At 47.0% G+C, this 24,967-nt stretch overlaps 10 protein-coding genes across 10 annotated transcripts; 5 read left to right on the top strand and 5 right to left on the bottom strand.

Moving 5' to 3' along the window:
* Positions 1–317: 317 nt before the first annotated feature.
* Positions 318–839, bottom strand: I302_102913 (uncharacterized protein; the record flags this gene model as incomplete). Its single annotated transcript, XM_019188283.2, has 1 exon — positions 318–839. One exon carries the CDS (start codon positions 837–839, stop codon positions 318–320), a length of 522 nt encoding a protein of 173 aa, XP_019051161.2.
* A 961-nt stretch (positions 840–1,800) lies between these two features.
* On the bottom strand, positions 1,801–2,373 carry I302_102914 (uncharacterized protein; the record flags this gene model as incomplete). Its single annotated transcript, XM_065869585.1, has 1 exon — positions 1,801–2,373. The coding sequence occupies one exon, from the start codon at positions 2,371–2,373 to the stop codon at positions 1,801–1,803; it is 573 nt and encodes a 190-aa protein (XP_065725657.1).
* A 411-nt stretch (positions 2,374–2,784) lies between these two features.
* On the bottom strand, positions 2,785–3,842 carry I302_102915 (60S ribosomal protein uL29; the record flags this gene model as incomplete). The annotated part of the gene is made up of 5 exons (XM_019188284.1): positions 2,785–2,804; positions 2,927–3,046; positions 3,222–3,313; positions 3,614–3,718; positions 3,796–3,842. 5 exons carry the CDS (start codon positions 3,840–3,842, stop codon positions 2,785–2,787), a joined length of 384 nt encoding a protein of 127 aa, XP_019051162.1.
* Positions 3,843–4,465: 623 nt separating this feature from the next.
* Positions 4,466–6,424, top strand: I302_102916 (UV excision repair protein Rad23; the record flags this gene model as incomplete). Its single annotated transcript, XM_019188285.1, has 12 exons — positions 4,466–4,501; positions 4,582–4,614; positions 4,685–4,757; positions 4,822–4,901; positions 4,969–5,167; positions 5,236–5,363; positions 5,436–5,483; positions 5,543–5,683; positions 5,746–5,761; positions 5,815–5,936; positions 6,004–6,216; positions 6,314–6,424. The coding sequence occupies 12 exons, from the start codon at positions 4,466–4,468 to the stop codon at positions 6,422–6,424; spliced, it is 1,200 nt and encodes a 399-aa protein (XP_019051163.1).
* A 678-nt stretch (positions 6,425–7,102) lies between these two features.
* On the top strand, positions 7,103–10,082 carry I302_102917 (uncharacterized protein; the record flags this gene model as incomplete). Its single annotated transcript, XM_019188286.1, has 5 exons — positions 7,103–7,184; positions 7,244–7,319; positions 7,415–7,533; positions 7,634–8,523; positions 8,643–10,082. The coding sequence occupies 5 exons, from the start codon at positions 7,103–7,105 to the stop codon at positions 10,080–10,082; spliced, it is 2,607 nt and encodes an 868-aa protein (XP_019051164.1).
* A 196-nt stretch (positions 10,083–10,278) lies between these two features.
* I302_102918 (uncharacterized protein) lies at positions 10,279–11,483 on the bottom strand (the record flags this gene model as incomplete). The annotated part of the gene is made up of 5 exons (XM_019188287.1): positions 10,279–10,497; positions 10,571–10,883; positions 10,961–11,040; positions 11,103–11,261; positions 11,325–11,483. The coding sequence occupies 5 exons, from the start codon at positions 11,481–11,483 to the stop codon at positions 10,279–10,281; spliced, it is 930 nt and encodes a 309-aa protein (XP_019051165.1).
* A 453-nt stretch (positions 11,484–11,936) lies between these two features.
* On the top strand, positions 11,937–13,725 carry I302_102919 (ATP-dependent RNA helicase eIF4A; the record flags this gene model as incomplete). Its single annotated transcript, XM_065869586.1, has 6 exons — positions 11,937–11,944; positions 12,217–12,294; positions 12,387–12,567; positions 12,644–13,109; positions 13,189–13,478; positions 13,543–13,725. The coding sequence occupies 6 exons, from the start codon at positions 11,937–11,939 to the stop codon at positions 13,723–13,725; spliced, it is 1,206 nt and encodes a 401-aa protein (XP_065725658.1).
* A 730-nt stretch (positions 13,726–14,455) lies between these two features.
* I302_102920 (uncharacterized protein) lies at positions 14,456–15,203 on the bottom strand (the record flags this gene model as incomplete). The annotated part of the gene is made up of 5 exons (XM_019188289.1): positions 14,456–14,704; positions 14,798–14,836; positions 14,935–14,956; positions 15,019–15,091; positions 15,188–15,203. 5 exons carry the CDS (start codon positions 15,201–15,203, stop codon positions 14,456–14,458), a joined length of 399 nt encoding a protein of 132 aa, XP_019051167.1.
* A 397-nt stretch (positions 15,204–15,600) lies between these two features.
* Positions 15,601–17,518, top strand: I302_102921 (uncharacterized protein; the record flags this gene model as incomplete). Its single annotated transcript, XM_019188290.1, has 5 exons — positions 15,601–15,692; positions 15,842–16,237; positions 16,358–16,568; positions 16,703–17,095; positions 17,246–17,518. 5 exons carry the CDS (start codon positions 15,601–15,603, stop codon positions 17,516–17,518), a joined length of 1,365 nt encoding a protein of 454 aa, XP_019051168.1.
* A 503-nt stretch (positions 17,519–18,021) lies between these two features.
* Positions 18,022–24,134, top strand: I302_102922 (uncharacterized protein; the record flags this gene model as incomplete). The annotated part of the gene is made up of 15 exons (XM_019188291.1): positions 18,022–18,024; positions 18,170–18,244; positions 18,326–18,386; positions 18,467–18,585; positions 18,678–18,812; positions 18,904–19,290; positions 19,362–19,624; positions 19,693–20,025; positions 20,096–22,736; positions 22,802–22,882; positions 22,961–23,018; positions 23,077–23,152; positions 23,211–23,603; positions 23,666–23,751; positions 23,815–24,134. The coding sequence occupies 15 exons, from the start codon at positions 18,022–18,024 to the stop codon at positions 24,132–24,134; spliced, it is 5,031 nt and encodes a 1,676-aa protein (XP_019051169.1).
* Between the last annotated feature and the right edge of the window lie 833 nt (positions 24,135–24,967).

Here is a 24,967-nt window from a genome sequence, read left to right on the forward strand (position 1 = left end):
AGTTTGAACTGTACGACTATTTTCGATATCAGGCTGATGAAATGCTTCGCTGAGGGTTACTCATATAGTTGCTCGCCGCCAGAATGAAGTCTTGCGGACATACTACCATTATGGTTATCCCTCATTTCAACCACGATTTTGTGAAGATACTGAGGTTGTTCTGGATCTCATGCACTCAACCTCTTGGTCCTAGGATACTTGAACATACATCTGTGAGAAAGAAAAGGCGGTTTATATGATTCGATGATGAAACTATACAGTATACATTTCCACCCGGGGATGATCACATATGTACACATCAGGCTGTTTGCAGTAAGTTACATCCCCTCGCCCCTCCTCATCCCTCGCTTCTTCCTGAATAGCCTTCTGAGTTGACCCCCCTGTTTGCCTCGACTGGACGTGGTCTCAGCACCGGTACCGGTGTTTGTATTGGTGTAGGTGTCGATTATGGCCTTGAACCTGCCCTGTCGTACATTGGATGTATCGGCCCTAACCCCTCCTGCATTGGATCTGCTGACCATGCCGGCAGCTGAACCGAGCTCGTAGTCCCCGCCCCCTCTCGTATTGGATGCGTTGTACCTGCTTTCTTCAGGAATTGATCCCATTCCATGACTCGCCGCGTCAGAATGCACATCGCCCATCGTGGCTATTTCTCTTGAGGACGATGTCATCTCCCCGTGAGGTTTGTAGGGTACTCGGTATAATACCCCAACCTCCACGGCATCCACGTTAGTCAGATCAGGTGGATAACGGGGCATATCGGAATTCTCCTCGGTTGGAAGTCCTATTCTCTCGAATATTAGCTGACCGACCTGCTCGTTGACGTCAGTGCATCCCATATCAGCTTTGCAGGAGAAGGTCGCTCTATCTCCATTAGGGGAGAATGAGACGTCCCATCCACCATCTTCTTTGATAGTATATTTCGGACAGTCTCCGATGACAGCGAGGGACTCGTCAGTTATTAGATAACTCTTCGACTGTCCCTCGAAGCGATAGACGTATGCGCGACATGCGTATGTGGCTGCTTCGTCGATATCCTGTGGGTTAGGTAACGAGGTTGTGCGTTTCAGGTCGGAAAAGAACTTTGTCTCGCCGGGATCTTCGGTTGTTCAACTGAAGGGATGATGTTCAGAGGCAGATTGTCCAGGACAAGAAGGCATAATGAACCGCTTTGAGTTACTGAAAGAGTCAGTATCGTGGATTGATCTTTGAGATCTGGAGAGATACGGATACAGGACGGAAAGTGAGGCCATTTATAGCTCGCATAGCAGAGTGGCGACGAAGCATCCATTTGCGTCGTGACTCGTTTCTTCAAAGGATGTATGGCCATGAAGACCGTATTTCCAAATCGAAGTCCAGGGAGAAAGGTTGTCCTGAGCGCGATTGCGCGTCATGATGACGAATGAGTGAAAACGCTGTTTGCACCTCACAGATCAGAAAGGAAGCTGCATGCTCGGAGTGGACCCCGAGCCTGAGGGTACGTAGCGAGCGATGACAGTGATAGAGGGCAAGTCGATTTCAGAGATACGTGCACGAGAATGCCTAAAGGTGGAACCGAAAGAACAGATCCCTTGGCTCTGGAATCGCACAGGGGAAGGTAGCCACCCTACAAAGCCGTCCGTCGTTCGTTCTCACTCCTCAATATCATTCAGCTTCAAAAGCCATGGACGTCAATGGACACATCAGTCGCATCATCATAGAGGTTCACAGTCGGTCACCATTTCATTTTATTAGGTTGTTACGGTTGTCCAAGGGTCTTCCAATTCACGTTACTATCTATTTCCACGTTGCAGCCTTCCCTCAGCATATCCAACAGAACCCCCAATAGTGTTTTCCACGCGAGAGACAATCGGATTCTCGCCCCGCGGTTGCATTGTGAGGGAGGGCAGGGTTCGTCTTACTAGTCACGAGATACAACGTCCCTTTTACTTGTGCGTCTGCTTGGAGATCAGGCCTAGATCTGATCACGGACGAGGGGCCAGCATTGTCATGACCCTTGACAACGACCATCCCGTGCATCCTGGTATTCTCATCCATTTGGTGGGACGATCCTTCCCTTTTATGGCTCACGCTCATGCTCGTACCGTTGGACGCGAACGAGACATCGAATGTTTTCTCCGGAGTGAGAGTGTAATCGAAATGGCCATTGTCGATGACGAACTTCTCAACCTCACTTTGTGTATCGGATTGATCTGTAAGACATCGATAAACCATGACTGGCACCCGATCCGTCATTTCTGTGCCGGCCGTTAGTGGAACGGCAAATTCGAGATTACCGGATGGCGGATTTTCGGAGAAGAATTCAGTCTGGCCGGGGGTGATCGATCCCCAGGTGGCCGTGTTCTCGGATGGGGTGGAGGATTCGGCGGACATGATGAGTTGAAATGGTACTGGTGAAGCAATAACGTGTAAAATAACGTCTACGATGTAATTTGGTGTAGCTTTTATACCTTGATGGCGAATCAGCGCTGTGATTCTTCGGTGAATGGTCCTCCTTGGTTAGCACTGGAGCCATAAAGGATCGTACATCACGTCAAACAACAGAGGGCAAGCGACATGGTGACCCGTTCAGAGATCCGAACCTAGGAATGCCTTTTCAAAGGATGAGGAGAATCGTACAACTCTCTCACGCGTTACAGACTGTACGCTCAGAGAAGAGCGGTGTTGACTGTCAGATATAACAGTATGTTTCCTTCCCTGAAAACCTCAAGTCAGGCTAAGCGATGTATCATACACTCCATGCATCAAATCCCTAACAACCTATAGAGGAGTAAGATGACCCGCTCATGCCTTCAAAGCGAATTCTGAAAGAATGAAATGAGTCAGCACTCGTACTTCATATAACAGGAATCAAGCACAACGTAATGAAGGTCGTTAGGATTGTGATTATTGCACAGCCGGGGATCAGGAAACCATCTAAACTCACTTCGTTGAGGGAAGTGGATGTTCTTCTTGTGTTGCTTCTCAGTGATGGCGTTGGCTTCCTTGTGGGTAAGTCTTCGTCTGATAGCTCGGGTCTTCTTGTATCTAAGATCGAGGGGGAGGTCTGTGTAATTGGACGTAGCGGTTGTGGCCAAGTGGGCATGATTCAGAGGTACGTGTTGATTATACAGAGTTGTCATTTTAAGGGAGGAATGGAGTGAGAATAAAGAGGACCGACATTCAAAATCAGCTTCTGATACTTTCGCTCTTGTTTCTAGAATATCCGTAATCCCACTCACACTTAGACTTCTTGTAGAACTCTCTGAGGTTGTCCCTTTGCTTGTGGTTGATGACGGTGAGGACTCGGGCAATGGACTTTCGGACGGTGTTGCTGGATGAAGGCATGCAAAATCAGTATGTGTCCCTGCGATCATGACCCCCTCCCGATTCTCTTTCGCTACGTATCCCTCATCCTTCTTCGAGGACAATCCTTATCTTCGCAAAATGACGATGTCACGAAGGCGTCTCCGCTTGTTGTGTCCTCCATTCCTTCGTCTCTATCACAACCAAGGCCTTAAGTCTCCTAGTCCTTGTCCTATCTGATCTCGTCCTCCGATGTATCCATAATTCTCCTTCATCATATCCCTCTCTCGTTCACATCCTTAAACCAAACATCAAAACCGATACCCACATCTTGGTCAACTTGGAAGCGGAACCACCAGCGATCTTTTGTACTCTCAAAGAGGCAAGTTCAGTCTTGAGCTCGTTGAGTTGAGTCAAGAGATCTTGCTTGCTCCTGTAACACACAGTAATATTCCATCAGCATTTCTCCTTATCCCTATTCCCATCTATCACCATGATGATTCTACGCACTTGGATTGGAGCTCGAAGGCCCTGATCTTGGAAGAAGAGGAAGCCATTTTGAACTGCGATGATGAACAGGCGTTAGATGATGTCGAGGTTGATGGTATGTATAGGTGAAGGTGAACGTACGAAGTTATAGGACTTGATGGATGGAGAAGGAGGGAGTAGGACTTGTTGATGATTTTGAGCCAAAAAACCTTGAATTACCACACGAGACGATGCAGGACAGGCAGGGAGCAGTAGCACTGGCAGCAGCAGAGCGTAGGACAGCGAGCATAGAGGGAATGACTGCCAAAACCTGAATGACTGGAGCAGAGCAGAGCAGCCAGCCGTGAGCGTGGCACAAGCCAAAATCACTATCGGCGTTAAGAAATCAGCTGATTCCGAAAGTTTCGTCTGACAGAAAAGATAGTTGTTATGACGTGGCACTTTTGAGCAGATGAGGTTGATAACCCTTCTTTCCGCTGAGGCTGATAATGCGCTTGTTGTCAATGAGGCTGATGTATACACACCCCGACATGACGATGTGGAGAAGGTTGAGGATGAGATTGATGATTGAGGATTGATGATGATGATGAGGTGTCGTTACGAGTAGTCAAAGCATTAACCATACATCTTTTACCCCTTTCCTTCTTCATCTATCCATCTTCACTGTACTACACAAGCATAGACATCCAAAATGGTGAAAATAACATTCAAGACCGTACAGAACAAGGTCAGTGTCCGGTTTATAGAGCAATCGAGCAAAGTCCGTTCAATGGTTTGCCACCTAACTGATCGAATTCCGTGGAATAGCTCTTCACTGTGGAAGCTGAAGGCTCAGAGACTGTGCGTATAATTTCAGCCATCCACCAACCAAGATTACACGGCCAAAGCTGATACCTTCATGTCGTTGCAGGTCGGCGATCTCAAGAAGAAGATCCAGGAAACACAGACTTTCCCTGCTGAGAACCAGAAGTTGATTTACTCAGGTTAGCTTGCAGTCGTCTTTGGTACTGACATAGCATGGAAGCTGATCCATATTATGGCTCTCAGGAAAGATCCTCAATGATACTGCTACTGTTGAATCGCTCAAGATCAAGGAGAAGGACTTCTTAGTGGTCATGGTATCAAAGGTTGGTCTAAACAGCTATTTCTTCCTGCTCGGAGAGATAGAGCTAAGTCGCTCTATATCATATACAGCCCAAAGCTGCCCCCGCTGCTTCTTCATCTACTTCTGCCCCTGCTCCCGCCGCTCCTGCACCTTCTACCGAAACTCCTGCTGCCGCTCCCGCCCCAGCAGCAGAATCGGCCCCAGCACCATCGACAGAGACTCCCGCTGCTGCTCCGGCTAGTACGGAAAGTTCGACTGCTGTTGAGTCAGGATTGGGAAGTGGTTTCCGTATGTCATCATCTTGCCATTAGTCTGGCTGTGTTACTACAAGGTTCTGACATCTCGTTTTGTCGCAGTTACTGGTCCCGCACTTCAAGCTGCTATCGAAGGAATGGTAGAAATGGGTTTCGAACGTGATTTGGTGATTAGAGCTTTGAGAGCTAGTTTCAATAACCCTGATAGAGCGGTAGAATACCTTATGAGTGTGAGTTGCCCAATTCTTGCGTGGACTCACCATAGAGCAATGGAAGGGCACCGACTAACGGCAAATTAATAGGGTAACATCCCTCAAGTGGAAGGAATGGGTCAAGGGGGTGCTCAAGCTGTAAGTTTCGTCCGTGACTGCTTGGAGATGCCAGCACTGAGACTCCACTCTTTATATAGGCTCAAGCTCCCGCTGCCCCTGCCGCTCCCGCCGCTGCCCCCGCCGAACCAACACAGCCCGCCCAACCTGCTGCTGCTCCTGCGCAACAACCCGCTCAACAGCCCGCGGGTGCTGCTGGAAGTGCTGAGAATCTTTTCGCTGTAAGTGATTAGCTATGTTATCGCTGCGGTCTGTTGAGCTGATTGAGTATTTGTTTCTTCAGGCTGCCGAAGCTGCTAGTAAGCTGATGACCACGGACTCTGCGGAAATAGTTAGCTGACATCGTACGCAGTGAACCGAGATCGAGGTGCGCCAGCTGGTGCTGCCGGTGGATTAGGAGGTGCTCCAGGTGCCGGACCAGGTGCTGGTGCGGGTGGATTAGCCAATGCCCCTCATTTGCAGCAGATCCGAGAGGTGTGTTGGGAGTTAACCTAGACAGAGGTAGACGAAGAGAAAAGCTGATGATCATTCGGTTTGGCAGTTGGTTCAACAAAATCCAGCCCTTATTCAACCATTATTACAGCAAATTGCCGCCTCGAATCCCCAACTTGCTCAATTGATTAACGAGAACCCTCAAGCGCTTTATGAGTTACTTGGAGCTGGTGGTGAAGGTGATGAAGAGGATGATGGATTCGGTGGACCTCAGGTTATGCAGGTTAACCTGACTCAGGAGGAGGCTGCTGCTGTTGAGAGGGTGAGCGAACGTCTTCTAACTTGACTTTGACATCCTGATTTTTCGCAGACGAGCAGTGTTGGAAGAATTGCATAGGCTGATCTTGTTGGTATCGCAGCTCGAAGCACTTGGATTCGATCGTCAAATGGTATTACAAGCTTACATGCTCTGTGACAAGAACGAGGAACTCGCTGCGAATTTCCTCTTCGAGCAAGGTGAAGAGGATTGATTCGCGTGAGGGTGAAAGTGAAAGGAGATAGATGTTATGAGAGAGATACGCCTAAGATGATTTTCCCGATAATACCATCAACCCATTCTGATATTGTGATATGTCAATTGAATTCTAATGTATTATGATGAGACATGTCTTTGGTGGTTATAGCATCGCATCGTATCGTCAAAATGTCCAAGCACTTGCCTGCTTATACGTCATCCTCAAAAAGATACATCACCGAAAGTGGTTCTCGGTCGTCAGGAACACGCATCAACGTATTGATCGGTCGCTTTGATCGTTTTTGTGGCGTTGGATTTGTTCTGGAAACGCTTCGATACATGTTCGGTGTTCCTTGGATACCAACAACATCAAACTTTACTTGGACATCTTTCAGGTATCCTCGATGTGGGAGGAGGATGATGTGTGCACTTTTGTTTTTACTGAAATGCCTTTCCTACTGAAAACGAGTTCTCACTGCGTCATGCTAACATAGATTCAAACGATATTGACTGTCCTGGCGTAACCACTTTATTTTCACTTTTACTATACCTAGTAGTCTATCTTGAACAATTGCGCTGACCGCATACTCATTTCTATCTGTACACACTCACACTCTTTCGATCTCAATCTCGGAACGAGGTTGATCCTCTCCAAGTACGAATACCCTCACACGAGCAGACATCATTATGAAGGATGACAAACACTGCGAAGGATTTTTGCTTCTCCCCTATATCGGGTGTTAGATGTCAGGGATTGAGCGAGTTGCAGTATATCGGTGAGTCGGACACTTAACTAAATCTCACTAGAAGCTGAACAAGGTTTGAATATTTATAGGGACCTACATTCCCATTGGGATCCAGGTGTTGGCGTTACCTGTAGTATTGATGACGATATGGAGCATACCGAAGCTGTGAGTATGCCCCGTCTGGCTCAACGCTATCTAGAGCTGCCATGAATCAAAATGCGAAAAGATTGGTTGAGCTGATACCGTGTGCTTGTGGATAGAACTTTGATCTTACTTACCATTGAAATTGGTCTGAATATAAGTATAACAACATGGGATCTAGCGGTGTCTCTCAGTCCACCGAGGTTGGATACCTTCCAGACGGAAGTTACTGTCTTAGGTGGGTGCCATCTCCTTGTGCTTAGCCGCCATTACCATATATGACACACCAAGCGAATAGCAAAGATTGTGCTTTTGCGATTTGCTAACTTCACCCGCAGCCCTCATCTCACCCCTCCCACTCCTCTTCTTCCACCTAACTCTCACCTCCTACCTCCTCGAACTGCGCCCCACCTTACCTGCACCCCTCCAATCTCGAAGGACTATCATCATCTTCGGTACACTCTTCGCACCGCTGCTCCCCATCTCGCTGGTCGCAGGTATCCTACCTTCCTTCCTCTCGCTCAATTACTTTCGAATGAGACGTGGAGAAGTATTCATCCGCTTTTCCAAGATATCAGACGAAAGACTATTTGATATTTTCCTATATGTCGGATCAATCTCTTCGATGATTTATACTCTCCTCATGGGGGTATTAGCCTATCTGTCGAGGTGGGAACATCGCTCGGATCGCAAGAGGAACAAGGTGATTTACATATTGGTAGCTGGGATGATATTGAGCAGTGTGGAAATTGGATTATCCCTCCTCCCCTCTCAGAGGTTCTCCATACTCCTGGCCAGACGGACTATCCATTTGTTATCGAGGGTATGTCTAGTCCTGGGATATATTGTTTGGTACAGGTTGGAAGCCATATCAAACTCAGGATCGACCCCGAGAAGAAAGCAAAAAGGGAGAGATACGATCAATACCTTTGGTACACCCGCTTCGACCTTTGGGTTGAACCTGAATTTGAACAACCCGCTTATCCAGAGAAAGGCTACCTCGGCCACTCGAAAGTCATCAATGAAGAGACGAGTGGGTAAGCTGCAAATTGGGAATCCCATCGAAGGGTCTTTCCAGAAGCTTAATACTGGTCTTGGGGATGGACTACCAAGTGCTAAATTGGGGATGGGAATTATAGGTGGCCAGGTGGCCGGCGTGGGGGTGGGCAGTCCGGTGTTTGTCGGTGTTGACAGGGGAGGAAGGGTAGAAAAGGTTGTTGTGAAGAGGGTGAGCTGATTGTATTTCTCATCTCGTCTGAGATATATTCAGAATGTACTTCCATTTTGGGGCTCTGACCGTGGGTATGAGTATGAACTAAATCCAATGGTTTATGGGCCGTGTCATAGCCTACCAAACGACCACCCATCCTTTCCTTCACACCATCTACATTCACCCAATCGTCGCTCAACGCCCTGATCTCATCTATCGCACCATCTCGTGACCCAGTCAGAAACACAGAGATGGTCCCTCCCGGCACTGCACTCAGTCGGTCCACCACCTCTGCCAAGAAGAATGTCGGATCGATATACCGACCTGAGAGGGTTATTGTGGAGGAGAGTGATTTGGCGGTATGGCCGCCATCACGGATGATCGAGCGATCCGACTTCTATGATCGGTCTCAATACGATGAGGTTCAAAGGAAGGTGGGACCAGGTCAGATACATCGTCAGCCTGTGGACAACACAAGCCTGGTCGAGGATCCGCGACTGTTGAATGAGATACTACCAACTCGACTCCTCGCTAGACCGCCTCTCCAACCCCGATCAAACTCTATAAAACGAAAAGCTGTTCCTCTGATTGACGTTGAACCTACCAAAAGAATAAGCAACTATTTTACATCTCTCAAATCGCCTCCACGTCGACAAGCCCCGCTCCATCAAGCTCAAGTTCAAGCTCAAGCTCAGGCAGGACGACTCTCGGTGCAGCCTGAGATCGAGCAGCTGAATGGGACTGGCAAGGCGAGGGTACGATCCGGTACAGCCACCGAACGAGTTATCTGGTTTTCCCCTCCCAGAGCGAGAGATCAGACAGAGACAGACCCCAAGGACAGACCATCAATGATCTACCGAAGGTCCACTGATCCATCTCAGGCTATATATCCTTCTCCGACTGCCTCGTCCACCCTTGAAGGACCATCATACAGCCCCTCTCCTCGTTCTCGCCCCATATCTCAAAGTACCGCTGCAGAAGGTAGAGGACAAACCACGAATGAAGATGGGCCAACTCATCAGAATAACCATAATCAAAATCAATACTCTATAACCTCCATGTACAGTACCAACCAGACCATCCACACTTACTCCTCGTCAATCAATAGAGATCTATTCTACAATCCACCTAGAAGATCGACGTCGATCGAATCGAGGTTGACTGCTAGTCCGACCAAATCGACTACTACTCCGCTAGATCCGCAAGTCCCAGTCCCAGTCCCAGGTTCAGCTTCGGAACTGTCACCTGATCCTGGTAGTCCTGCGAGTATCAGTGCGGATCACAAAATGAGACAATCGGAATTACAGACCGTCCTAGCGCGTCTCACCAAGCTCAGGAGGGAGACGGGGTTTAATAGTGATTTTGGGTTGGATCTGAGTGTTCGGGATGAGGATTCGTTTGTGTATGATTTGGAGGATATGGATATGAGGGAGTATAAATCCTGGACCAAGGGGGACGAACGAAGGAGTTTGGGAAGTGAGATTACCTTCGATAGTGAGATAAGTGAGAATCTTACGCCTGTTGCGGAGATTAGGCTGATTAACAGTGGGAGGAGGAATTATGGTGGGGTGGTTTAATATTTGTTAGTTAGGTATGTTTGTATAATCTATGGTATGTACGATATGGTACAATACCAGATTCTGAGTGGGTTAGATGTTACCCAATGTTACAGTTTCATGGGTCTGATGAGACTGATCACTTGCTCTTTGCTGTCCGTATTTGGCAAGCGGAAACCCAAGATCCATCATTTCGACCTGAAAGGTTTGTTTGGCATTACCAACTTGCATCGCTACTCTCATCATCTACACTTCCCTCTTCTTTCTCTGACACCCCTCCTTCTATCTCACTATCGTCGGATTCATCATGTTCACTCGCCTCAGTCTCTGAATCAGAAAGAGGTCGATCATCTTCCATACTCTGATCACTCTCATCCAGCTTTTCATCATCTGAATTATCATCCTCGTCAATCCCCTTCCTATCGGGATTATCAATCTGTTCAACAAATCCTGCATATCAGCTGTCTACTTCACTCCATCAGTATGTATCCCTTAGAGGGTAGACTTACCAAATCGATAAATTGCTTTGCTACCTCGTCGTTCGCATCAATAGCCAGAGCTTTCACGAACCATCCTTTGGCCTGTCTCATCCCCGCTCCATCAGGTGGGAGGTGGTCGATATTCCGCAATGGAGGTGAAGAAGACAATGAGGAAGACCGCTCAATGTGCTCTCGCAACGCCATCCTATCGTTGAATGACGATGAGCTCGGTAGACCGTTGGGATTGGGTCGGAGGGAGGATGGTTGAGCGAGGTAGAAGGATAGGAGACCGGCGTAGGTGTGTAGTGGAGCTGAGAGGAGGAAGGGGTATGAGGAGAGGTATCTGCGTTGAGAATAGAGGTATTAGCTTTGGTTGTGAGGTTTGAGTACTGAAAAGATGAAAAGATGAAGATGACGTACGTCTCGAGCTGGTCGTAGGCTTGTCGATATTGACCTGATTTGATGAGGTGTAATACCAATGCATGGAGTAATGAAGGTTTCTACGAGAATAAAAACATAGTCAGCTATCCTATATCTCATTGCGATATCAAAAGTAGCTCACATCCTCTTCTCTCGCCGAGACTCTTAGTCCGTTCAACCATCTCTCCACATCCCTATTCTGACTCTGTGTCGAGTCGTACTCTGTCGAAGAAGAAGTCGACGAGAGAATGAGTAATCCCCAGTACCACCTGGATCTCCAATTGACCTCACGACATCGGACCTGTATCCCACGAGAATGTGAATGAGCTAGGGTGTAAGGTATAACAGAGAGAGCTACACTTACAAGTATCGCCCAAGCTCTCTTGGCTCGTGCTGTATCACCTTTCAACAAGCTGAGATGTAACAAGTCTATCAAGTTCTGTATCCATTTCTTTCGGATTGACGGGTGGTTGAATGCTTGAGGGTCATTTGGCTGGATGTTCACCGAGGTATTGAGAGGCATTCGTATCTGTACTTCCCACCTTGCCGCGACTTCATCCTCAGAGATAAGTTAAATGAGACAGAACAAGCAACAAAGTACCCGTGAAATCCAACGCGAGCAGATAAAATCCACCAAAGAAAGAACAATAAGATAACCACTCGGTGCCACACTCGACTCTCTCATGTATATCGCCGATAATCCTCCTTTATACTACTATTTGATGCTCAGCGGCAAATCCCACGCGTGCACTTGAGCTCATACCCTACCAGGGCAAGCAGTTTTTTTCATTTGGCACTGGCACTTTTGTCCATACAAATTTTTACCTCTTCTTTCTCCTTCTCCTTCTTCATCAAATAACCTCTGGGTTACCTATATAAACTACTACTACCACACCACTCAAACCGCTCAAAAGGATCACTTTGTCAGCACAGAAGCTTGACGAAGTACCACAAAACAAAAAACCAACAAAACAATATGTCCGAGTGAGTGGTGGATTTAACATCTGATCGGAGGAATGATGAGATGGGTGTTCTGGGCTGGGCGGCAATTGGTAATGAGTAGCGGAAGGGTGGTAGAATAGTGTGGAAAGTGTACCAGAGGTTGTCAGAGGTAATACTCTTTTCAGCGTGCGGCACATGTAGTCTTAGTAAAGGATGTGATAGTGGGAGAATAATGGAATCGGTGGCAAGAACATGTACTGGAAACACCAATATGAGTAAGCACAAGCTGACACCTCTTCTGTTCCTTGTAATAGCCCTAAAACCGAGACCGAAGGTGGTCTTCAAATGAACGGTGATCTCATCGAATCCAACTGGAACCAAGTTGTTGACAAGTGAGTTGGATCTTACGTGCTACAAAAGGAGTTTTTCCGCTGCCGCAATAACAAGGAAAGGAATGGGAAAGCTAATAGCGTGATCTTGACAGCTTCGACAACATGGACCTCAAAGGTGACCTCCTCCGAGGTGTCTACGCCTACGGTTTCGAGAGACCTTCCGCCATTCAACAACGAGCTATCATGCCCATCATCACTGGCCGAGACTGTATCGCTCAAGCTCAATCAGGTACCGGTAAGACCGCTACCTTCTCCATCTCCATTCTTCAACGAGTGAGTGATAGCTACGTTTCATGCTGTCAAGCAGGAAGAGGGAAAGCTGACGCGATATAATCAATACAAATGATAGATTGACACCACCGTCAAGAAGACCCAAGCTTTGATCCTCGCCCCCACCCGAGAGCTCGCCCAGCAAATCCAAAAGGTCGTTATCGCCCTCGGTGACTACCTCAACGTAGACTGCCACGCCTGTGTCGGTGGTACCGCCGTCCGAGAGGACATGGCCAAGCTCGCCGAAGGTCCCCACGTCGTTGTCGGTACCCCCGGTCGAGTCTTCGACATGATCAACCGAGGTGCCCTCAAGTCCGAGGCCGTCAAGATGTTCTGTCTCGATGAGGCCGATGAGATGCTTTCCACCGGATTCAAAGACTCCATCTACGACATCTTCCAACTTCTCCCTGCTGAGACTCAGGTCGTCCTCCTTTCCGCCACCATGCCTCCTGAGGTTTTGGACGTCACCAAGAAATTCATGAGAGACCCTATCAGAATCTTGGTAAAGAAGGATGAACTTACCCTCGAAGGTATCAGACAATTCTGTGGGTTTCGCGTTTACTTTTCGACGATCTCACGATATCGTCCGTTTTACTAACATCAGGATGTTTGGATGCACCGCAGACATCGCCGTCGAGAAGGAAGAATGGAAGCTCGATACCCTCTGTGATCTCTACGAGACCGTCACCATCACCCAAGCCGTCATCTTCTGTTCTACCCGAAGAAAGGTCGACTGGTTGACCCAAAAACTCCACGAAAGAGAATTCACCGTCTCTGCCATGCACGGTGATATGGACCAAGCCCAACGAGAGGTCATCATGAAGGAGTTCAGATCCGGTTCATCCAGAGTCTTGATCGCCACTGACTTGCTTGCTCGAGGTATCGATGTCCAACAAGTCTCTTTGGTTATCAACGTGAGTGAGACTGTCTTAGTCATCAGCAATGACAGTCGAGCTAATCGCTTCGTTCCGTTCGCAGTACGATCTCCCAGCTTCCAAAGAAAACTACATTCACAGAATCGGTAGAGGTGGTCGATTCGGTCGAAAAGGTGTGGCCATCAACTTTGTCACTCAAGATGACGTCAAGATGCTCAGAGAAATTGAAACATACTACAACACTCAAGTTGATGAGATGCCTCTCAACGTTGCTGATCTTATTTAATTGTATATAAACATAGTATCTACATTAATTATAGACAGTGTTGTGTTTGATTTGGTTTTCTTCCTCTTTCCTTCCTTTACCTTGCCCTTCTCCACCCACCCACCCAAAATGCTATACCTATCATGGTTGAGCCGACGTAGAGGTAAAAGACCTAAAAAATTGTGCGGAGGTAGATTAGCTCTGGTAAAACAAACTAGGTTATCTGATTTACAGGATAATCGTGTTGTTGTTCATCTAGTTGGCTAAAATGATTCTTCTTTCTTTCTCAATATACATCTTCATTTCGCGTCTTGGTCTTGGTCTAATTTGCCGTTTTGTAGAATGAGGGATGAGAGCATATGATATATCTTACTTTCTGATTTCCGATCTCAGATTGCAACTTGTGTCGTGAAGGGTAATCGATGGAAATGGTATCATCAGAGGCTTCACGGTGCATCACCATACGAGTAAGGTGTAAGATAATGAATGCGGAGTAATGATCATTCCTATGAGATTGCTTTTGCTACCAAATTGATGTGTATCACTGGGCGATGGACTAAATGCATTAGATCATGGGAGAAGTGAATGTTTGTGTAAGATACATGAAAGTGTTGTATGCTAAAATATGACTGTTCGACGTCGACTTTATGATCTCAACTGAAATGAGATTGTCCCATCATGTCCAGCTAGATGCTACCCTCTATCCCCATGGCACATATAAGCCATATGGGCATTTGACATCCCTCTTTCCTTACACTAACCTCTCATTCTCATTACCGCTAGACTGAGGCCAACTCCAACCGCTCGTATTCGTCGGTATACTCTGACTTGTCAATGGTGCTGGTGCTGTTGTAGATCCGGAACCGAGATGTATACCTCCCTCAGCTTCAATCTCACCTGCCGTTATCGATTCGACAGGTCGTCCTGTCTTCTTGGCTAGTCGTTCGGCCTTCATTCGTGCTAATTCTTCTTTTATACCGGTGTGCGTACGGGGGGGTTGCTGTGTGATTTATTTTGGGTTAGCTGGCACTCGCTGGAGTCATTGGAAATTGACCAAAGGAAGTGCAGTGTAGTACGGAGAACAGGAACTTACATAGGTCGATTCATATGGTGGCCAGAGGATTTCTTTGTACTATTTATCATGCCATCAGTATATGGATTATCTGGATATCAGGATGTATGATATCGCTTCGCTCTTATATTCGAAGCTGGGTTGAAAGGCTAGCTCACAGGTTGGACGTAGCTGTCATACCTATTACCTCACCCAACAACATCAGTATATCCCCACCCTGATACGACAAGACGCTGACTCACCACTCTGGATCACCGAACTTGAACATTGCATAGATGGGGAAGAACATGTAGAAACCGAATTTGAAGATTTCGACTGTGGGTCAGTCATCCATGAGCATCAGAATCGGAGATCGCATTAATGTTTGAACTGGTTTGTTGAGTGTGGGCGTGAGAAGTGAAATGGACATACGATTTGGACCTGCCATCTTGAATTTTATTTCCTGTGTCCTGTCCTGTCTTGTCTTGTATGGATATTGTAGAGCTGAATGATGTACAGACGAAGAACAGACTCCGAAATCGAAAAGCAACTTTCTCCGAGGTCGAACGAAGGCTTCGTCTGATGGATGTGAGAATCACGTGATTTCTACGCTGGTTCGGTGATGCGGCGATGGCCGTGTTCCTGATCAAGCAAGTTGGGTCCGTGTTTTGACTTTTTTAATTGTTGTTGATGTCGGATCTATACCTCTCACTCGTTACACACTGTCAGTCGTACGATGCAACATATATAAGCAAGGTATCGTTCATTCATTCTGATTACAAACCCTCACTGCTAGACTCTGCTGGATCGTGCAAAGCTATCCTACTAAAGAGAGGCGCGCAGACATGGTATCTACCCGATCAGGTTCAAGCAAAATACCAGATGGTGTAGAGAAGGACGATAACAGGATTATAGTGGTAGTAACAGGAGCCAACAGGTCAGTCATCTTCTCTTCTCTTCTCTTCTCTTCTATCATCTCAGCTTCCCAGACGGCGGTCAACAAAAGAAAAAAAAGAAAAAAAAAGAAAAAAAAGAAAAAAAAGAAAAAAAAAAAAACAGATAAGCTGATACTGTACACTGTCATAGTGGCTTCGGACTAGGTATATGCGAACAACTACTCTCAAACCTCTCTTTACCTCCTCACACGCCCATCCCCATTTCAACACCTCAACTTACCGCTCTCCCTCCCTCCCTACGCGGCTCATTCGACGAAGATGAAGATGAAGAACCTACAAAGCATATCGACGAGAACCCACCGGCTTTAACGTTGATTCTGGCATGTCGGAGCGAGAAGAAGGCATTGGCAGCTAAGCAGATTTTGCTGGACAAGCATGAGAAAGAGCTGAAGGAGAGGGAAGAGATGGGGGAGGAAATCCGGAGGGGATGGTTGGAGGATTTGAAGATTGTTTGGGAGGGGGTGGATTTGGATAATCCCGGTGGGGGGAGTGGGGTGCTGGGGTTTTGTGAGGGGTTGAAAGCTAGGTGAGTTGGCTGAGAATTGCGAATGTCACGAAGGGTCATACATAACAATTCTGCATCGGAATAGGTTGAAATACATCACCCCTTAAATCAGTATCGCTGACTACTTTTTCACCTTCCCAGATACCCACATATAACCACACTATACCTCAACGCGGGGATGGGCGCATTCACAGGACTAGATTGGATAGGGTTTTTCAAGCAGAATATCATGGAAGGTCTTCCTCGAGCTCAGAGTCAACCGAACTGCCAGTACGAAGCTAAAGGTGCTATGAGTGCGGACGGTGAGAGGGGCTTAGTATGGGGTACGAATGTGCTGGCTCCTTATATTATGGTGAGTAAAGGCAATATAACTTGAAGCCCATTGACCGATGTCATATACCCTCGCGACACTCCTCCCTATGGTGGTGTAGTTGCGCGTAATTCAATACGTCAAATGTGTACTAATCATATTTCTCGGATTGGCAGGCAAAAGAACTCATCCCTCTACTCAGACGATCGCCCCCCTCCCTCCCCTTCCAACCTCGCATAATATACACTTCATCCTGTACATCATCTTCTTCCAAATTATCGTCCGAACCATTAAACGATTATCAGCTGATCGAGTACGAGAAGTCATATTCTGCCAGTAAATATATGGGTGACTTGATCATGGTTCAGCTGGATAAACAATATGGCTCGCCATCACCATCTACTTCAACTGCTTCGGTAGATCAGGAAGGAGGGGAGAAAGAAAGACCGGTCAGAGTATTTACGGCGGATCCTGGATGTGTGGCCACCAACTTTTTCATGAATGGTTTGGGTCTGGTACTTTGGTGGGCTCATTTCAAATTCTTCTTCTATCATTGGTCGTTTGTACTTGTAAGTGGATCTCTCCTCTTTCCCCTACTCAGTCTACTTCACTCTGGTCAGATATACACATCTGCTCCGGAATACTCAATTCATTATCTTGGATGAGAGCCACAAAATACGACGTAATAATATATGCTAACTACCTTTTACCATGTACAGTGCCGTCTCCTAGGCTCGACTAAACACCCAGTATACGCCGACCAAGGAGCCCTACCAATGTTATATGCAGCTCTCATACCTGATAAATACCTCTTACCTTCCTCTTCGAATCCGGCTCAGAGGTTTACAGTAATTTCGGAGCGGTTTGGAGATACCAAAGTGGGGTATGAGGAAGTTGGCGAGTGGGAGAAGGGAGATGAGCTTGGTAAAGGTTTTATGGAGGCTTGTGAGAGTCATAGGAGGGAATGGAGGAGGAGGGAGGGGATGGAGTGATTGGATTGTGCAGGATCTGATATGCTCGGTTGATGGGTTCATTTTATGGGATAGTTATAATGTATATACCGCTGATTGTCTATATATCTTGTGCATGTATACCTCACCAGTGTTGATATATCATTGAACAGTACCAAGTCTGGTGTCATGGTCACTCGTAATGTTGTAAACAAATAGTTGACCATGTTCGGCGATGTCCGCTTTCACCTACCTACCACGTCACGTCCACCCATCGTCACGTCAAGCGGTCCTCGAAACATGACATGAAGGTGAAAGTCATGACTTTGTGCCTATACTTAGCGTACTGTCAATCACCCATCATTGTACACCTCAGGTAGCTCATACACGACACGCCAAATCTTTCATACCCAAGAGCTCATAGCCTTGCCAAAAGCCAAATCAACCTGCAACCACCAACCCTCAACCCTCAACGAACAAAGAGTAAGACAGACAAATACACATCCTACATATATGGTATAGCCTCGCAAGGCGATCAGGCCCAGATGGTGAGTGTTGTACATTTGGATGTCATGCTATCACGGGATCATCGTTGCGAGAGGACTCCCTCTTCTGCAGATTGCCCGCGACTCACTTCTGCCCGTACCCATCCGCGAGAGCTGCTAATCTCTCATCTGTTGTCTCGCACCACAGGACCACAACCTCCTCGTATCGGAGCTGCAAGCTTTGATAGTCGAGACGAAACGTCGGTATGCAGATGTCAAGGATGTGAGCTACTTTTACACACTCCCGCCATTGAGTACGGACGTACAGAAATGAGATGATAGCTTATAGTGTTCGTTATCACAGGCTAGCGAGGCTGCTTTGGAATTGTTGAAGGGAGGTGTGATACCGAGAGACAAGCTGCATGGTGAGCCATGTCTCTTTCATGATGTCAGCACGAAGTGCAGGAATATTGTGACATCAAGCTGACCTGGTCGTATTATGTAGAACACGCAGATACCCTTTTGGATCCCATAACCAAAGGATGTAAGACCAAAGTAGCCAAAGTCATAGGTATCAGCATAGCTGCGTTGCAGAGGTTGGTAGCTTTGGGAGGTGTTCCAACTGTGAGTACAATGAACCTGAGCATACAATGATTCAGCATTAGTGTCGTGTGCGGAATATGAGCGTAGCTGACCTTGTCACATGTGTTTCGTAGACCAAACTTCCCGACGTCCTCCAGACACTCTCGAGCGTAGCTAATCAAGCGGTCGATATTCAACTGAAGATCTTGCAAACTCTGTTATCGATTTTGACTTATAACAAGGATGTACATGATGAGGTGCTGGGTAATGTGAGTGCAACTTCCGAAGAGGACCTTCTTCTCCTGACCTACCGTTTTTTGAATTTGAGCTTTATATGATGCTGATGTGGCATGATTTCAGGCTCTCCTACTCTGCTTCAAACTCCAAGATTCGCGAGTGTCGGTCGTCTCGTCAACAGCAGCGGCAACCCTCCGTCAAGCAGTGATGTTAATCTTCGACCGACTCTCCCTGCCTTCCTCCTCTGATGCCTCAACAATTCCACTAAACCTACCTACAGATCCCGTCACGGAATTGCAGATATCCCCATCAGCCTACGACGCATATAATATCTTCGCAGACCTATGCTTGTTGACCGCCTCGGCAGGAAGCAGCGGAGGATTACATTTATGGGGGAATAGCGAGAAAGGATTGAAACCGAATTTGCTGAAATTGCATAATCTCAATAAGACGTTTGGATTAGAGTTGATAGAAAGTATTTTGAGTGGCTATGAGGATTCCGTCAAGAAGGTGAGCTGCTCTGTCTGTATCTTATTCTCTGCGGGACAACATCCAACTAATATCTTCCGTATTTGATGTAGCAACCTGAACTACTATTCTTACTGCAACATTCCCTTGACCCATTATTGCTCAAACTCCTATCAGAAAAACCGACTTTTCCTATAGCACTACGAGTGTGCAGGTTGATCTTCCTTCTCATGAAGTCATTCACAGATCAACTACCCGAACAAGTGGAAGTGTACTTGACAACGTTGATCAAGATGGGTATGGGCGAATATGAATCTCACGACAGGGAAGGACATCATGGGTGGTTGAGGGTGTTGGCGTTGGAGATCATTAGAGGGTGAGCTGCCGATAAACCGATGATCATTTTAGTCATGAATCTCGACTGACTCGACTTACTGATTATAGCATATGCGGCGATACTCAACTCTTGCAGAGTATTTACTCGCATTATGATTCCGTTGAAAATACCCCAACCAAATTGTACAACAAGATCGTCACTTCTTTATCGCGATTAATAAACGAGAAACCCATATTGCTTGGTATTGGTACTCAGATGCACGGTCTAGGAGTACCACATACCGATCCCACGAGTCCTGGTACCAACCCTCATGCAAGTTATCTTGATTTGGGGATAGGGATGGTCAGCTCCGCTGCTACTGCTGGGGTCAATACGATGAATGCTATGATGGGTGGTCAGGGAGGTGGGCTGAGCTCTGCTTCTGGGGTGAAGTTGAGACTGTGAGTATCTGTGCCGACAAATCAGATCTTCTCGCGGGTATACTGATTATAACTTTGCTCGTCCCCACAGCATCGAACAGCATGACAAAGCGGAAGCACCTTTAGTCCCCGAGACATACATCTACCTCCTTGCCCTTCAATCCATCGACGCCATTGCTAACGGCATTTATACGTCTGTCGCTACTTCTCCATCTCCCCCTGAACCCATCAAAGCTATGGCTTCTTCCGCTTGGCCTGCGCTCCTAGCGGCTTTATCGTATACCATGGGCACGAACCTTTCTGATCAACTATTCGCCGAAGTCCTCACCTCTCTACAGGATTTCACGGTCGCTTGTGGCTTATTGGAACTCATCACTCCTCGAGACGCTTTCCTCAGTATTCTAGGCAAGTACGCCGTGCCTCCTCCGGTCGTCTCAGCCATGCAGTCTTACATGGAGAACCCGAACCCACCCCGTAATCCCAGTGTGATATCGGCCGATGCCCTTGGTTTTTCGGCCCTGGGCGTAGGCGGGCCATCAGGTCCACCTAGTCTATCAGAACGCAACCTTGCTTGTCTCCGAAGTACGGTCAATACTGCTCGAGTGTTAGGCCCTTCATTGGGCAAAGCTTGGCATGATGTATTGGAGATACTGCAGAATGCCAACTTCCTGCTGGCTGCTCGAAAGCCCTCCATGGGCCGAAGACCAACTGTACCTGGTGGATCTCCGGGTAATCTCATGTCACCTGGTACACCTCGACCTGCTGGGGAAATTCCAGAGAACAAGCATGATATCCTTCAAGATCTTGATCCGGAATCAATACAACTTCTGATGAATGCCCTATTCGATTCTTCGAGGGACTTACCCGACGGAGCCTTCACGACATTCGTAACTGCTTTGTGTCAACTCAGCTCCGAAATGATTGGTATGGGTGCTTCGAACCCCATGTTATCAGATCTCAGCGATTATTCCGCACCACCTACACCCAACATGGCTTTATCACCTTCGCAAGACCCTCAGCGAAGAAGGACAAGCGGGATCAATATATCACACAGTATCAAGTCTGGCGAACGATCTTTCAGCTTGACCAAATTGAGGGTAGTATCTACAATCAACTTGAATAGGATCATAACGCAGGAGCCTGAAGTCGGATGGACTGTTGTCACTCAGCATCTTTTGGCAGTGGCAAGGCATCTTACCGCCCCCGCGACTATACGTATCCAAGCTTCGGACACTCTCGGCGAACTGCTCTTGGCAGCAGTCAGGATAGGTAAAGAGGATCGAATACAGCATCAAGTGTTTGACGTGCTGGTGAAACAGGTGGATGTCCACCCAGTCAGTAATACAATCTCAACGGATTACGAAGTTCGTTCAGCAGGATATCAAACCTTGAACCAAATATTGGAGTCGTCCGGTCATTCGTTATCTGTGGGCTGGTCAACCATATTCGGGATGCTCGACGCGATATACCAGGATAGGGATCAAGAAGGTATCACGGCACCTTCGTCAACTTCAAACCCACCTGAAACGCTCATATCACCTTACTCCGAAATACGTCGACCATCCATGATGCTCTCCAAAGGCAATGCCAATTTAGTCAGAATCGCTTTCCCATCATTGCAATTGATCTGCACGGATTTCTTGTCTTCTCTGGATTTGGAAGCGATGAAAGGATGTATAACCTGCTTGGGACATTTCAGCCAACAGGTCGAAGACGTCAATATCACTTTGGCTGCTGTCGGATTACTATGGACCGTCTCCGATGCTGTTCAAACACAAGTTCAAGATGATTCAAGGGAATTATGGTTATACCTCCTCACCGAATTGCTGGCCTTGAGCAGAGATGGAAGAATGGAAGTTAGGAATAGCGCTTTGCAAACTCTCTTTAGATGTATCGAATTATACGGATCAGGGCTTTCGTCAAATTTGTGGAGAAGCGTATTTGAGCAGATCATCTATCCCCTGATGGTTTCGACGGAGGGAGACGAATCTTCGATATTGGCTTTAACCTCTATTGGGAAAATCTTTGGAAACTTCTTAGTTCAGATACAAGAGCTTGAGACGTTTGAGGAGATATATCAGAAGTTCCTGGATCGAGTCAAGAGAGCTTGGGAAGTGGAACCTAGGAATTGCGCTACTGCTGGGATGAAAGCTCTGGAACGGGTTCTTACGTCACTCAAATCTGGCGACAATGACGATTCGTTAGAGAAGAGAGGATTGATAGTGGAAAATACCTGGAAAACTTTCTTGGATATTGGACAGAATTGCTCTGAGAGTGATCATTCGTATACTCAAGATAACTTGATCCACCTGGTCAAAGTCGGATCGTTATTACACGATCAACTTCCCCTCTCAAGCGAATCATCAACCAAGTTGACCGAACTGTCGAATATCCTTCGAACGATAATGACATACACCAAATCAACAGATTATCGACCCGACACCGATACCCTCTCACCCCTCCAATCGGCTATAGCAAGTTTGATATCTGATTCGAACAAGTTTTCGACCAGTCAGAAATTGAATGATTTGGCTGAGTTTACGTCGTTGGCGTATTTCAGTGCGGGTGAACCGTCTGGAACCGGCGTTAGGGTCACTTACGTGGGGTTGACTAAGAGGTCGATGTATGGGATGGTGGATGTTCTTGAGGCCAATAGGTCAATGGGGAAGGGTAAAGGGAAAGAAAAGGAGAAGGAAGTCTTTGAAGATGGGACGATTGAGAATGTTTTGGGGGTGAGTGATCGAGACTTGGGATCCGGGAAACCGAAGGAGGATGCTGACGCTGTGTGAACGATTAGGCATACTCGATACCTATCAAGCTGAAATATGATTGTCCGCCTGCGAACAAGTTTGGGAATGATCCTCCTTTATGGAAGACTGTGAGTGATCGTTCATAATGAGTAGCGTTAATTGATCGGAGGTTGATGGTCGTGCTCATGGGGTTTATGATCGTCTAGGCAATGACAACACTTGTATCTGCTCTGGATATAATCATTGTCACTCTTGATGAAAAAGGTAGATCTCTCCCAGCTTACGTTTGATACTCTCTCCCAAAGCTGATAAGCTCTGACAGAAATCTCGGAAGAGCGATTCCAAGCTATCTGGTCCCAGATAATAGAGATTTTCAATGGGATGTTACTTGCGGATAGGTTTGTCTGTTCACCTTTTCAAAAGGAATAAGTGAGCTGAGACGGTTTGCAATTATAGTTCCGAGGACGTATCATCCGACGACGAGACATTCGTGATATTCTACTTGAACCACTTGAGATCGATCATTCTCCCTCGATTGGGCGTTCCCCGAATACCCAATCACACCGTCGTCCAGCTCTCCGAGGCTTTACGCAAAGCTTCGATCCTGTACCATTATGACGTGCGAGTGAACGGGGGGACGACCGCACCTGGTATACCTGAATCTCAAGAGGAATTGAGGTATTGGGCTCTGGAGCTGCTCGTCTCTCTATCAACCAAGAAAGAGAATGACGAGGCCAAACAGCGGAGAGTGGCGGGATTAGTCGTACCTGCGCTGATGAAGCGGTTCGGGGAGAGTTTGAACAGGTGGTTAGAGGATAAGAAGCTTAGAGGAAATTTACCGTTTGGACGGTGAGTCAATAATCACTTTTGCAGATGTGAGAAGGTGGCTGATGTACATTTGGGATGTGCAGTGTGAGAGAAGAAGAGATTTTGTTTGTTCTCAGACATTTGGCTACTATGCAAGTATACGAGGGCAGTATGACGGTGGACCATGAAGGTAAGCGTTGCCCAGCTCTAGAAAACTAAACGGGACACTGATACCGTGGAAATTATCTGATAGGTTCGAAAACCCTCTCAGCGATATACAAGACCTCCACCCGATCCCATCTATTCCACTTCTATAAAATGTTATTACAATTCAGCTTCTTACCCCATACTCCGTCTATGTGGATCTTCCCTTCGGAACATTCTTTGCTATTTGGTTTACCACTGCGCGGAAGGGAAGATAGCCAGATACGAAATGACGATGGGCAGGAGATAAATGAGGATGAAGAACGAGTGAATGCGGGTGATGGAGGTGATTTGATAGAGGTTAGTGCAGGGGAATTGGCCAGGAGGTGCTTAGAGTTGATAGGTGAGGAGATGGGATTGGGCACTTAAATGAATAAAAAGAGAGGGATGGTTGGACTTGGTATAGATTGCATGATTAGCCTGGTTTTGTCAATAATAATCAATGTAAAATATAGATCGACATATGCTGCCACTCGGTAACAGCAGCGTGTATAACTCAATGCATTATCGTCTGAATGAAAGCTACGACGATCAAGGCAGTTGCAAATCAAAGTCGAATCCGTCCATCATGCTGAAATCGAGTTCAGTAGCATTCGATGGTTGTTGTTGACCGTACCCTCGAAACCCAGAGTAAAGCTGAGATCCCATATAAGTACCAGACTGAATCTGATGGCTCGGCTGAACCATCATCTCCCGAATCGAATTCGGACCAACCCCAGATGGATATCTCGGCACATAACCTCTCTCTGTCTGCCTCTGCCCCTGTCTCTCTGCGTCAAGCGTTTTGCGCAACCTCATATTCTCATTCAATAACAGCCTGTAAAACCTTTCTGATCTTTGCTTCCTATCAGCTTCGACAGATTGGTACGACTGCATCGATTCAGTCTCGTTCGTGGACTTGTCCATACTTTCGAGTCGTTCAACTTCATTTCTCAGGACGCAAATCTATTGTCAGCTGATCAGAGAAGTTCTGCGGATCCGAAATCATGTCTTGTGTATAAGTAGAATCGAATTGGCCGACGGTGTTCATGTCACCTATTCCTGCATCCCCGAACGAAACGGATCTGTACGATTTCTCTCCTCTCTTTCTCTTTCGAGCTCTCTCCTTAACCTCAGACTCTCCTTCAAAACCTCCCTGAAAGTGTCGTCCGATTGTTCGCCCTTCCGACCAAGGTCCCAAATCTGTTCATCCTGGATTGAAA

The sequence above is a fragment of the Kwoniella bestiolae genome, chromosome 1, assembly GCF_000512585.2.
Source record: "Kwoniella bestiolae CBS 10118 chromosome 1, complete sequence".
NCBI lineage: Eukaryota > Fungi > Basidiomycota > Tremellomycetes > Tremellales > Cryptococcaceae > Kwoniella > Kwoniella bestiolae.